Raw genomic sequence first — 14,274 nt, 5'->3', positions numbered from 1 at the left:
GCTTCAAGTTCCTGGGTGTGAACATCACCAACAGCCTGTCCTGGTCAAATCACGTAGATGCCACAGCCAAGAAAGCTCACCAGTGCCTCTACTTCCTCGAGAGGCTAAAGAAATTTGGTTTGTCCCCTTTGGCTCTCACCAACTTTTACCAATGCACCATAGAAAGCATCCTATCTGGACGCATCATGGCTTGGTACGGCAACTGCTCTGCCCAAGACCGCAAGAAACTGCAGAGAGTTGTGTACACAGCCCAGCGCATCACAGACACCAGCCTCCCCTCCTTGGACTCTCTACCTCTCGTCGTCTTGGTGAAGCGGTCAGCATAATCAAAGACCCCACCCACCTGGGACATTCTTCTCTCCTCTTCCATCAGGTAGGAGATACAGGAGACTGAGGGCACGTACCACCAGACTTAAGGACAGCTTCTACCCCACTGTGATAAGACTATTGAATGGTTCCCTTGTACAATGAGATGGACTCTGACCTCACGATCTACCTTGTTGTGACCTTGCACCTTATTGCACTGCACTTTCTCTGTAGCTGTGACACTTTACTCTACTGTTACTGTTTTTACCTGTATTACATCAATGCAACTGCACTGTGTAATGAATTGACCTGTACAATCTGTTTGTAAGACAAGCTTTTCACCGTACCTCGGTACAAGTGACAATAATAAACCAATACCAATAGCTTCAGCCTGGAGGAAACCAAACACAAATCTTCATTACTTTGACAGCCACTAACAGTGCAGTCTTTATCTTACACTGAGGCTGCATCATTGACTGTGGCAAATGGATTATGGAAATGGAGACATCCCACAGATTGCTTCTCACTGTGGTTTCAGAAAGGGATATTGCAGCCTGAACACCCTAGGTGGAATTGACCTCTGATCTGAACCCTGCCACCTTGACTCCTCCTCCCTCTTAACAGCTTGTTCTTTGTATGCTCACAGCTCCTTCTCGCAGGTATGTTTTACTGTACAGTACCCGTATCTGGGAACAAATGGACCAAGTCCTTCAGCATTTGTTCCACCACCATGTCAAGTTCTGTAACCACAGAACATCTATTTACTTAGCACTTGCATCTATTCTAAACAAAAGCATTCTTGGTGATGATATGTAGCATACAGAGCCTGCAAGTGAACCAATATGTGTCATGGTTTGATATGCAGCACAAAGACAGGTTGAGCTATCACAATAGTGATGGATTGACTTGACAGAAGCCATGTCTGATCTGGTAATGGTTAAGAAGGGCTGATTACATCAATAATCTTTCTTTTATATATACATATAACAACATAGGAGACGGTCATTAGAAACCACTGGGTCCATGCTGGTTCTAAGGACAGCAATCCCATTGGTCCCATTTCCCTGTACTGCTGCAACCTATTTTCTCTTGCACATGCCCATCAACTCCTGTAGGTCTTTTTGCCACTAACTACATGAAAGGGTAATTTACTATAGCAAATTAACCTTCCAGCACCTCTCTGGGACGTGGAAGGAGATCAAAACTCCTGAGGGATAGTATCATGGTCATGGAGAGAAACTGCAAGTCCACAGAGCCATCACTGGGGCTCAGAATTGAACCCAGGTCCTGAAAGGCAATGGGTATCAGTAATAATGGCTGCCCACTTTCTGGACTGAGTTGGTGACAACTCATTAACATACAAGCTGGAGCTAGTACTGATTCTTGTGGTAACCTATTCTTCTGTTTTCACAAAATGCTTGTGCTCTCGCACACATGTATTCTAAACAAGGAAATGTAGTCTAATGGCATCAGTCACAAAAGGAAGAATGCTTGATATTTTGGCCCTCAAGCCCTTGTATCACACCCTATCACATGCTGCATTAAGATCAGGGAATCAGTGGTGGAGTGGGGAGACGGTGGTTGGTGGGTAGAAACAGACAAGGATAGAAGAGGGCAGATGGAGCCAGGGGTAGGGAGGGTGGAGGTAGAGACAGAAGCTGGAAGGTGATAAGTGGAGACACAACCAGCAGCAACTAGCCTCCAACTCCACCCTCCCCTCCTGTCCTGGCAACTGGCTCCATCTGTCCCTTTTACCCTATCCTTATCTGCTTTTACCTATCACCCACCAGCTGCTGTCTCCCTGCTCCATCCCTCCCCCTCCTCCACCTGGTTCTATCTGCCCATCTTTCTCCTCCTCACCTGGTTTCACCTATCACCTGCCAGCCCCTGTCTCTCCACTCCCTCGCACCTCTTCATACTGGTTATCTCCCTTCCACAGCCTCAGTCCTAATGCAAGATTTTAACCCTCAATGGCGGATGGAATGCACTGTGAAATGCAAGGTTGTCCATTTTGGTCAGAAAAGGTAGAATGGTGGAGGAATTTTTAAATGGTGAGAGGTTAGCAAGTGTTGGTGTTCAGAGGGGGCTGGACGCCCTTGTACAGTAGTCACTGAAATTTAACATGCAAGTACAGCATGCAATTAGGAGAGCAAACAATATGTTCTTAATTGCAAGAGAATCTGATTACAAGAATGAAGACATCATACTGCAGTTGTATGGGGCCCTGGTGAGACCGTATGGCTAGTTTCCCTATCTCGGGAAGGATGCATTAGCAGTAGAGAAGGTGCAATAAAACTTCAGCATCTTGATCCTGGGTTGAGGGTTTGATGTAGGGAGAGAAATTAAGCAAACAGAACCTCTATTCTCTCACCTTTAGAAGAATGCGATGTAGTTTCACTGAAATATACAGAAGTTTTTATGGGGCTTGACAGACTAGATGCAGGATTGATGTTTTCTTTGGCTGCTCTCTAGAATGAGGCAGTCACAAGCTCAAAGTAAGGAGTCAGCCATTTAGCAATAAGATGAGAAGTTTCTTCGCCCAGAGAGTAGTGACTTTTGGAATTTTGTTCCCAAGAGGACTGTGGAGGCACAGTCACTGAGTTTATTCAAAACAGAAATTGAGAGATTTTTGGATATAACAGGATATTTAGAAAATAAAGGATAAGGCCAGCACAGGAAAAAAGTCAACATTTGAATGGCAGAGCAAGATGACTTTCTCCTGCTTTTCATCTTTTTGAGTCACAAAATGACTAGTCAGGCCATAAATTACACTGAGTGCTCTAAGTCCACCACTGCCTCCATTGTGCCAGCACAACCTTGGGCTGCCTGAAGGAAGGTAGTTGAAGACCAAGATCTGAAACCTGAGCAGCAGTCATTTCTGCCCTCCTTAATGCATCAGAGATGTGGACAAATTAAAGGGCACCTCAAATCACCAGGGATGTACTACAAATGTTGCCTTTAAAATTATTCAAGGTGATCCAGTGTCACTGGCTTTTCCCAAACAACATCAGCAGCATAAAAGCTCTGATCATGCTCAACCAGCTTATGGGAGGGTTATATCAGATATCGGACTCCTGAAACAAGCTGTCTACTCTGAGCTCTGTCACATCAAGCTGTTTCAGGAGCACAAATAATATACTTCAAGGATGTCCTCAAAGCCCCCTTGGCAAAAAATGTAACACTGGCTTATTCAAAACCCTGAGCCTAGACTATTCAAACTGGTATACAAGAGCCCAGAAAGGTACTGAAAAATGGGACACTGAGCACAGGCAGCAGAAAGAATATGCAAAAGACCCTCCCACTTGTTCCCATGAAGCTCCACCTTCACAGAAGTCTACAGATCTCCTGTTGAACTTGTTAATCACTTCAGAACCCAAATAAGTTTGCTTTCATCCATTTGTATATACTCTGAAAGAGCCCCTGCATCTTCCTCACAACTTGCCTTATGCCACCAAGTTCTGTGTTGTCAGTAAACTTGAATAAAATGCAATTGATACCTTCATCCAAATGGTTGACACAGAGTGAACAGCTGGAGTCCCAAAACCAATTCCTGTGGCACTCCACTAGTCAAAGCCTCTTAATCTGATGATTATGTTAAAACCTAATCTTTGTTTATTAATGAATCTTCAATCGATTGCAGCGTGTTATACTCCAATGCCTGCTGCTCTAATTTTGTTTAATAATTTCTTGTGTGGCATCTTATCGAATGCCTTCTGAAAGTCCAAATACACCACATTTGCTGGTTGTCCTTACCTATACTGCTCAATATAACATCAAAAAACTCTTAATAAATGTGTTAAATCATTTCCCTTTCATAATCCACATTGACTCTGTCAAATCCTATGATTATTTTTGAAGTGATCCATTGCTTCAAATTCTTGGATCGTTGGGATCTATTTTGGGGGAGGTATGACCTATACAAAAAGGATGAGTTACACCTGAACTCAAAGGGTGCCAATATCCTGGCGGGAACATTTAATATAGCTGTTAGGGAGGGTTTAAACTAATTTGGCAGGGAGAAAGAAACCAGGGTGTTGGGGTTAAGGAAGAGGAAAATAGAAACAAGTCAAAGATAGTGTGCAGCAAAGATGGCAAGAAGGACAGGCAGGTGAAAAGACAGGATAATTTGCTGTGCAACAGAAATACAGCAAAATCAGTAGCAGATACTGGTCTGAATGTATTGTACTTAAATGCATGTAGCATTAGAAATAAGGTGGATGACCTTGTAGTACAGCTACAGATTAAAAGATATAATGTAGCCATCACTGAGTCATGGTTAATGATGGATGTGATTGGGAGCTGAATGTCTAAGGGTACACAGTGTATAGGAAAGACAGGTGGGTAGATAGAGGGGGTGGTGTGGCCCTGATGGTAAGCAATGATATTAAATCACTGGAAAGAAGGGACATAGGATCAGAAGAGGTAGGATCATTATGGGTTGATTTAAGAAATGGCAAGGGTAAAAGGACCCTAATAGCAGTTATATACAGACCTCCAAACAGCAGCTGGGATGTGGACTACAAGTTACAGCTGGAAATGGAAAAAGCATATCAGAGAGACAATGTCAAGATAATTATGGAGGATTTTAACATGAAAATGGATTGGGAAAGTCAGGAAGGTACTGGATCTCAGGAGAGAGAGTTTATGGAATGCCTACGGGATGGCTTTTTGGGGCAGCTTGTTGATGAGCCCACCAGGGGATCGGCTGTTTTGGATTGGGTGCTGCGTAATGAACCTGAGGTGATTAGGAAACTGAAGGTAAAGGAACCCTTAGGAAGTAGTGATCATAATAATGATTGAGTTCAGTTTCAAATTTGAAAAGGAGAAGCTGACATCAGCTGTCAATATTTCAGTGGAACAAAGGAAATTACAGTGGCATGAGAGAGGAACTGGCCCAAATTGATTGGAAAAGTAAGCCAGATGGACGGACAGCAGAGCAGAAATGGATGAAATTTCTACAAGAAATGAGGAAGGTGCAGGGTAGGTATATTCCAAGAAAGAAGAAAATTATGAATGGGAAAAATGGCACAAATGTGGTTAATGAGAGGTTAAGGCTAAAATAAAAGCAAAAGGGAGGGCATACAAGGAAGAAAAAATTAGTGGGAAAACAAGACTGAGAAGCTTTTAAAATCTTACAGAAAGAAACAAAGTCATTAGGAAGGAAAACATGAATTATGAAAGGAAGTTGGGAAATAACATACAAAAGGATACTAAGAGTTTTTTTTTAAAATATGAGTAAAAGAGAGACACGGGTAGATATAGGACCGATTGAAAACGATGCTGGAGAAATTATAATGGGTAACAAAGAGATGGCAGAGGAACTAAATGAGTATTTTGCATTAGTCTTCACTGTGGAAGACATCAGCAGTATACCTGATAGTCAGGGGTCTCAGGGAATAGAATTGAGTACAGTGAAGATTACTAGAGAGAAGGTGCTTGGGAAGCTGAATGGACTAAGGACAGACAAGTCTCCCGGACCAGATGAAGTGCACCCTCGGGTCCTGAAGGAGGTGGCTTTAGAGATTGTGGAGGTGTTGGAGATGATTTTCCAGGAATCAATAGACTCTGGCATAGTTCCAGAGGACTGGGAGGTCGCAAATGTAGTTCCGCTGTTTAAGAAAGGAGGGAGGCAACAAAAGGGATATTACAGGCCTATTAGTCTGACATCAGTGGTTGGGAAGTTATTGGAGTCTATCTTCGAGGACGAGGTTATGGAATACCTGAGGTGCATGACAAGATAGGTCCAAGTCGGCATGATTTCCTAAAGGGAAGATCCTGCCTGACCAGCCTATTGGAATTTTTTGAGGTAATCTCAAGTAGGATGGGCAAGGGAGAAGCAGTGGATGTTGTGTATTTGGATTTTCAAAAGGCCGTCGATGAGGTGCCGCACAAGAGGCTGCTTAATAAGATGAGTGCCCATTGAATTACAGGAAAGATATTAGAAAGTATAGAGCACTGGCTGATAGGCAGAAAGCAAAGGGTGGGAATAAAAGGATCCTGTTCTGGTTGGCTGCCGGTTACTAGTGGTGTTCCGCAGGGGTCGGTGTTGGAACCGCTTCTTTTTACACTGTATATTGATGATTTTAGATTATGGAATAAATGGTTTTGTGGCTAAGTTTGCAGATGACACCAAGAAAGGTGGAGGAGCAGGAAGTGTTGAAGAAACAAAGGTTGCAGAGAGACTTGGACAGTTTAGGAGAATGGGCAAAGAAATGACAGATGAAATACAATGTTGAAAAATGTGCGGTTGTACATTTTGGAAGAAGAAATAAATGGGTAGATTATTATCTAGATGGCGAGAAAATTTGGAAGTGCAAAGGGACTTGGGGTTCTTGTGCAGGATACCCTAAAGGTTAACCTCCAGGTTGGGTCAGCAGTAAAGAAAGCGAATGCTATGTTGGCATTCATTTCAAGAGGAAAAGTGTATAAAAGGAAGGATGTGTTGATGAGGCTCTATGGGGCACTGGTGAGACCTCATTTGGAGTACTGTGTGCAGTTTTGGGCCCTTTATCTTAGAAGGGATGTTGGAGGGGGTTCAGAGAAGATTTACGAAGATGATTCCTGGAATGAAAGGGCTGATATATAAGGGGTGTTTGTTGACTCTTGGACTGTATTCATTGGAGTACAGAAGAATGAGAGGGGACCTCATAGAAACATTTCAAATGTTGAAAGGACTGGACAGAGTAGATGTGGCTAAGCTGTTTCCCATGGTGGGTGAGTCCAGGACGAGGGCACAGTCCTAGAATTAGAGGGTACCCATTTAGAACAGAGATGCAGAGAAATTTCTTTAGCCAGAGGGTTGTGGACTTATGGAATTTGTTGCCATGTACAGCTGCAGAGGCCCGATCATTGGGGGTGCTTAAGGCGGAGATTGATAGGTATCTACTTAGTCAGGGTATCAAGGGATATGGGGGAAAAGGCTGGGAATTGGGGCTAAATGGGAGAATAGTTTAGCTCATGGTGAAGTGGCGGAGCAGACTTGATGGGCCGAATGGCCTACTTCTGCTCCTTTGTCTTGTGATCTTGTCTTGTGATTGTCACCACCACCTTAAAATATTTTCCCTTTAGTAATTGCTGACCAGTAGTCTACCATTTTCTCTCCCCCTTCCTAAATGGACTCACTGGGAAGAATTACACTACGATGTAACTTTATCTGTTGACTGCCTGGAGCATCATAAATTGCAACCTACTTTATGGGTAGTGAACAGACAGCAATGTACTTTTTGATTTTTGAATACACCCCTGCCCATTCAAACGAAGTGCTGCTGTTCTTTTTGGATATTAGTAATAAGGTTCAATATTATCATTATCAGACTGAACAGTTTAGATTGAGAATAAAATCCATTTCCTCTAAACAACCAGAAGAAAAAAGGTGAGAAAGAGTGCTTTGATTTTATTCAGTTAGTTTTTCAGTCTGGAACCAATTCGTTGTCTCAGGTCAAAGATTCTTCATCAGAACTGGAAAAGTGAGAAGACAAGCATGATTTAAGATGTAGAGGAGGAGGGGTGGAGACAACATAAAGAATGTCTCTTATGGGGTGCAGACCAAAGGTGTCCAGTTTACAATTATTTTAAAAATCAGAAGCCAGATACAGAAAAAAAGTCACATCTGTGGAGAGGGAAAGAAAGTAATGGTTGCCTGAAATTCTTAAATTCAATATTAAATCCCAAAGGATTCAGAATATCCAGATCAAAGGTGCTGTTCTGCAAGCTTATAATGGGGCAAAGTAGGTGGCCAAGGCACAAAGTCGGAGTGGGAGTGGGATGGAGAATTACTGTAACGGGCAACGGGAAGCTCAGGATCACTCATGCTAATTGAATGTAGGTGTTATGCAAAACAGTCACCCAATCTGCAATACACCAAACTGGAAAAAATGCAAGTGAATTGCTGCTTCACTTCAAAGTGTCCTTAAAAGGTGGGAAGGGAAGAGACAAAATGGCATTTGCAACTTCCGTTGTTGCATGGGAAGAGAAGGGCTGAGGGCAGAGTGTGCGAAATAGGCATGCTGTTGAGAACCCAAGAAACCAGGGTTAATGAGAAAGAAAAACATTTTAAAGGCACTGGTGTGGAAAGTATTTTCTTCAGAACAGGAATGACACAGTTGGAGATACCGGAAGAATAGAATTGAGTCTGCAGAGAAAGCAAGGTGGGAGGTTGTGCCTTTGAGAAACGTGCTGGTGGGCTGTTGATAGCTAAATGATCCACTGGGATGGAGATAAGGATGTCAAGAAATGGAACAGATATGAACCAGGGTGCTATTCCTAGTTCAAGCATAATGATTCATGCCATTTTGGAACATATCGACAATGACAAATGCACCATTCAGTAAGTTTGGAAAATGTACTGTATTCTTCCCATCAGTTTTCCTGGATTGATGCATCTTTTAAGGTGTTAATATGTAGTTCTGATTATCTAGGCTTCATGTGTGCTTTAGTTAGCCCTTGTCTGTGTCACTTGTACATTTGGCCAAGTATCCCACAATGCCTCATTGCCATGTTATCTTCACTCTCTGATCTAATAGTGAACAGACATGCATAGAGAAAGCAAAACAATAATGAATGGTCTATGAGGCTTTCAAGGAGTAACTTCCTGATTAACCAACCTCACTGAATTCTTTGAAGAGACAATGGAGTAATCTAATCCCTGTTCCAGGACAATATAAAAATGACCAAATTCAGCTGGATCAATATCCCTTGTGTAAGGTAGATTCTAAAGATCATAATAAAATGTCAGTGCTGTAGGTTAGTCTGTTCAAAAAAGAACTGGCTATGGGACTTCTGTGCTGTGCTCCTCTGAGTCCAACAGGACAATGTAAATGTCTGCATATTTTCCAGCTCTCTGGTTGGTAAGTCTGCCTGCTGAATTTATGCCTGGCTAAGCTGGCAGAGTACAGCAGGCTTGTTGAAATCAATGGGGCAATTGATTTAATTAAGTTAAAATATTTTAAGGTTGTAAAGTATCTTCCACTCTTAAAGAAACAATTTTAAATTTAATTTATTTTTCATTTTATGCAAAATGTGAATGATTTTGATTTTCAGTAGTGTCTAAAATGGGCCCTTAGCAGAATACCAGAACCATGCTGGAACAAATAAAGATCATGCTGCAGTTGAAGATTTGACCCATGGTAATTCTTCAGTGCACATCACCTGATTGTGGTTTAAATTTACAAGGAGCAGGAATTTGTCCTTGGTCAAATGTTATGTTTGTGTATTGAACTCAACTTTCAAATCTGTTTTCACCATTTTCAAGCAGAAGTAGAGCACAAGTCTCATAAGCCACTATATTCCACGTTCAGTGCATTGCAACCAAGGATGAATTTTTATTATGTTTTGTCTGCTTTACTCAACTGTAGCTACTGTTAGTGAAATAATGTTCATGATATGGAGTCTGCTTTTCATTATGATTTAACATTTTTGACTGCATTTCACAGCAAATATTTATAGTTTACTGGAACAAATCATATAGAATAATGAAACTAATTTTATCTGCAGTTCAGTTGATTGTGTGAATTTAACTAACAGGAAGGAGAAGTAAATTAAATTTACAACAGGACAGAAGAAACAAGAAATTTCTGTTTCTACAATGTACTCAGCAAAGTTTTCAAACTCAAGAGACTGGAAAAATTAAGAATTTGCTAAGAACTTCAGTGAATCAGAAATTACTTTCCCATGCACTAAATTAGCTCTTGAAGCTCGACTGAATTGAACAATGTCAGATAACCAGCTTTTTTAGTTCTGATTGAAGGTCATCAACCTGTAAATGTTCAGTCAGATTTTCTCTCTCCACTGATGCTGCCTATTTTGCTGAGATTTCCAACATTTTCTGTTTTTGTTTGAACATACTTGGTCACAAGCCTGAATTATTTTCTACTTCAAATTGGATAGTTCCACTTTAAACACACGAATGAGGTCCAAGTTGAAGCTCTTTCCCTACACACATTTACAATAATCACCAACACCTATCTGCCATATGAATACTAATATCCACTAAGTGCAAAGGCTCATGAGTTATTTTTGTCGCTATAGCTAATTGGCTTTTGTGAATATTTTTCATTGTTCAGCAAAAAAAATCAGTATTCTTAAATAAGTGGATTGCAACGTACCTAACTATGTGAAACATCTTAACTAATAAACCCACAGTGCATTAAGTTTTCTCAGAAGCAATCATATTTCTTTTTCAGGTCATCTGTTCCAAGAATTCTTATCAGTTTAACAAAGGTCATCAAAACTCACCAGGGACACCAGGGATGGTCTTAATAAATTTTCCATTAAAATGTGCTATGACTGTTTCACACTTCTCTGTTGATTCCATCCTGTTAAAGGAAGAAAAAAATTAATGTGATAAGTTTATATATGGTTGTAAAATTATCTGAAAGTGCATTAATGGCTGTGTTTCAGTCTGGAAAAAAAAACACTAAGTGAATGATTTTTTTTCCTTTTAATTATATCTATAATTTTTTAAAAATACAATGAGGATGTCTGGACAGAAACAGGTTTTTAGAGGAGACAGGTGATAACGTTAAGCATGAAGGGAATGTGGCCATGGAGCAAAAACTGTCAACGGCAACAATTGATTTTTGAGAGTCCTATGAATAACTGTGATAGCATGTGCAAATTTTTTTAAAAATTAAATTTTTACTTTTTGGACATTAACAGAGGCAAAACCAATCCCTGCTTTTACTCATCTCTGAAATGACACTCAGCTTGATGTTTGAAAGGAAAAAAAAATCAGATGACAAATAGCAAAAGATGTAGATGAGATAAAATGGAGGGGAAAGGGTGTTGCAGTAGATAAAAAGTATGCAAAAGAAAAACAAAAGCAAAAAAGTTGAGGGGGAAAAAATATTTATGTGAAGTTGAAGTATACTGCCTCAGTTGTCTGGCTTAGAGTATCAAAAGGACCTGACTACTCAAGCAGAAAATAAGAAAGCTTAAAAATCAGATAGTGTAGAAACAAATTGATGTCACCCAGATTACTCTACAATATTAACAGAGTAGACTGGTGTGTGATTCCTGTATCACACTTAGCTGTCAACAGCTCACACACAACATCTGACATTTTCTAAACAAAACAATGCAAGTTTGAGAAAGCATTGCAACAATTATTAATATAACATTGAGCTTCAACAGCTCTGAACTGTAATCTAAACCATTGTTATAATTAAATCTTCCACGCTTTTTATTTAAAGATTCTGACGTCAATCTCTTGGTTTAATTCTCATTAAGACTTGGTTAAAAGTACAATAAATTGTGATCCACTTTCATATTTGAAAAAGAGATGGCAAAATGTTTGAAGTATGCACCAAAGTAAAGATGTGGTTATATTTCTAAAGTAACATGGTGAATCATATTTTAAATTCTGATATTTGTGGCAATTGTATAGCAATAACACTGGTTCCGGTTCAGTTAGAAAGAGTGATTACAGAAAATGGCAAAATCCTGTGTAATATAGGTTAGAGTACCAACTTGCAAAACTGCCCTTCTATTTCTGTGCTCTGTTTATATTCAGTCTAACAAGCGAAATGAAGAATTTTTTTTTTCTTTGCCTGGGTTGGAAGTAACAAAATGGATATTTACTGTCTGTAATATTGCTCCAGATTTCCAGCATCTGCAGTCTTTCATGTCTCTATAATAATTTTCGTAAGTTTTTCTTTGTGGTTTCCATTTTGCTTTTTATTGTAAATGCTGCTGGTTAACATTTAACAGTAGAAGTCAAAAAAACTGAAACTGGATACTCCTGGTGCAGGGTTTCAACCTGAAGCGTCACCAATTCCTTTCATCCTACAGATGCTGCTCAACCTGCTGAGTTCCTCCTATGGGTCATTTGTTGCTCCTGAAACTGGATATTATTTCTTCATGAATATGAAAATCTATCATAAGGGCATCAAATTTTTGATGTATTCTGAAGCTGTAAGATCTAATCTGAATAATTGAATAATGTATGCATTGAAATTTTTTTAAAAAAGCTCTACTAACCTCTACAGTAAAAATTAAGCTTTTAAAATCAAAACAGCTATAATACCTTGCAAAGCCAACTCCACGACTTGTGCCGTTAGAATCTCGCAATATTCGTGTGGAGATAACTTGTCCATATGGCTTCAGCATATTCTCCAACTCTTGTTCATCCATTGATAGTGGCAGATTGGAGATGTACAAGTTTGTGGGGTCCTGTTCTTGTTGCTGAAATAATATTATAATGAGTACTCTGTTTTAAAAGATTAACAAATTTTCATATTCTCAAGTCTCACAGTAGAATGGCTCCAAGCCCAAGATGATCAATTATATGATGGAATGTCCATATTTTCCCCCAACAGATGTGATCTGCACAATTTTATATTTCCTGATTATCAATTATAAAATGCATGTTTTTGAATTTTGCTTAGGAAGTATTTACTGCAAAGTCTTAATTCTATCAAGACAGGATGCACTTGGTGGTACTTATTCAATTTGCTACGAGAGTATAATAAAACTACAAAACTATATGCAAAATCTCACAAATTCTCAATATTGATTATGAAACAAATTATTAAACTGATAACTTTAAAATGTTACCCAAGTGTAGGATAATGGCAAATCCAAACTGCTACTGGGCATCAATCAACCTTCTGTGAAGTACTTTGGGACGTGTTAAAGGTGCTACATAAATGAAAGCTGCTGTTGGGATGGGGAAAAAGAATACCAAGTCAGGTACTTCAGGGATGAGTGCTGGCAGTTTTCAAAACTGTAAGCCTAGACTAGGGGAAAAAACTCATCTTCAACTGCATTTGGAGTTGGATAGACTTCATTTTCAATAATGCTTTCAGTTCATGCCAGTGAGACATAAGCACCAGAGATAATTCAGAGCACCATAAGCTTGATCCCTCATGTCATAAAACTGAGTTTTGAGACAAGAAAAACTTCAGCTTTTCTCTCTGGAAATGTCAACTCAAAGATGAGTAAATAACAAAGTGTGTCCTTATAAAGATCAGTGAGTGGAGTGAAATATAGAGCATTGGAAGGGGGGATGAAACCAAAAGTTGACATTTATTAGGAGACAGATGGATATCATGGCTGAGGGACTATTCAGTCTTTCTGGGAAAAATAAGAACTGCGAGTTAGATGGTCTTTATCCACAATTGATTATGAAATAAACCAGTTCAGAGCAAGATCAATTTAGAACAATATTCTAACAAACATAAATACAAGTAACTGATCAATTTCATTATACCAGAGCACACTTAAACATTTTAGGGCAGATCTTCTACCTTGGCTCCAGCACTTCTGTCAGGCTTACTCTTATTTCTTCCTTAAAATCCTAAAGTCCAGTGCTTGATTAAACCAGCAGTGACATCTTCCACCACACTGGTCAGACTTGTACTACACCATTAAACTTCCCAGAGAGAAAAACAAGGAGACACACAGAATTCTCAGCTCTGCTCACTGATTACAGTGGCTCCACTGAAATTAACAGGAAAAAAATGGCTTCTGACAAAATGTGTATTAGACCTGCTTATTTGACAATTTGGTTAGTTTAAATGCATTTAATTGTTTTCAAATGTGTGAGTATTATTTTAATAATTTCCACTGTAATTTTTTTGTTTTTAATATTATATTTTGCCATAACCAATGATCTGGGAGGTGTTCTCCTAATGGACAACTGAACCCGGGACCATGTCCTTCTTTACCTTTGACCAAGCCAAGCATGGTCCAGAGGCAACATTCTCAGGATCAGTGGAAGTTCTGCCCCATTAAAGCAGAAATGAGCCATTCATGGTCAAACAATGTTAAACATTTGTAACATTTAACATTTTATGAATATTCATTTACCACTTTCTGAAATTTTGGAAAAGTCTTCCATCTTAAATGTACAAATCAAGAAAGCAATCTTCCTTTCTTTTAGAGTCATAGAGACATAGAGCACAGAAACAGGCCCTTTGGCCCACCAAGTCCACACCAACTGTCAACCACTTATTTACGTTGATCCAACAG

General features: G+C 39.6%; 1 protein-coding gene across 5 annotated transcripts in view; it reads right to left on the bottom strand.

Annotated features, from left to right (window-relative positions):
• rbms1a (RNA binding motif, single stranded interacting protein 1a) overlaps positions 1-14,274 on the bottom strand; it is a 151,089-nt gene that overhangs the window by 28,143 nt on the left and 108,672 nt on the right. For all 5 annotated transcript variants that reach the window (XM_052023536.1, XM_052023544.1, XM_052023563.1 and 2 more), the window contains 2 exons: positions 12,329-12,486; positions 10,540-10,619 (listed from right to left, as the gene is read on the bottom strand). In XM_052023536.1, coding sequence (XP_051879496.1) covers positions 10,540-10,619; positions 12,329-12,486 — 238 coding nt within the window. The remainder of the gene's footprint in view (positions 1-10,539; positions 10,620-12,328; positions 12,487-14,274) is intronic.

The sequence above is a fragment of the Pristis pectinata genome, chromosome 1 (genome assembly GCF_009764475.1).
Source record: "Pristis pectinata isolate sPriPec2 chromosome 1, sPriPec2.1.pri, whole genome shotgun sequence".
NCBI classification, from domain to species: domain Eukaryota; kingdom Metazoa; phylum Chordata; class Chondrichthyes; order Rhinopristiformes; family Pristidae; genus Pristis; species Pristis pectinata.
This window is presented reverse-complemented; position numbering and strand designations above follow the sequence as displayed.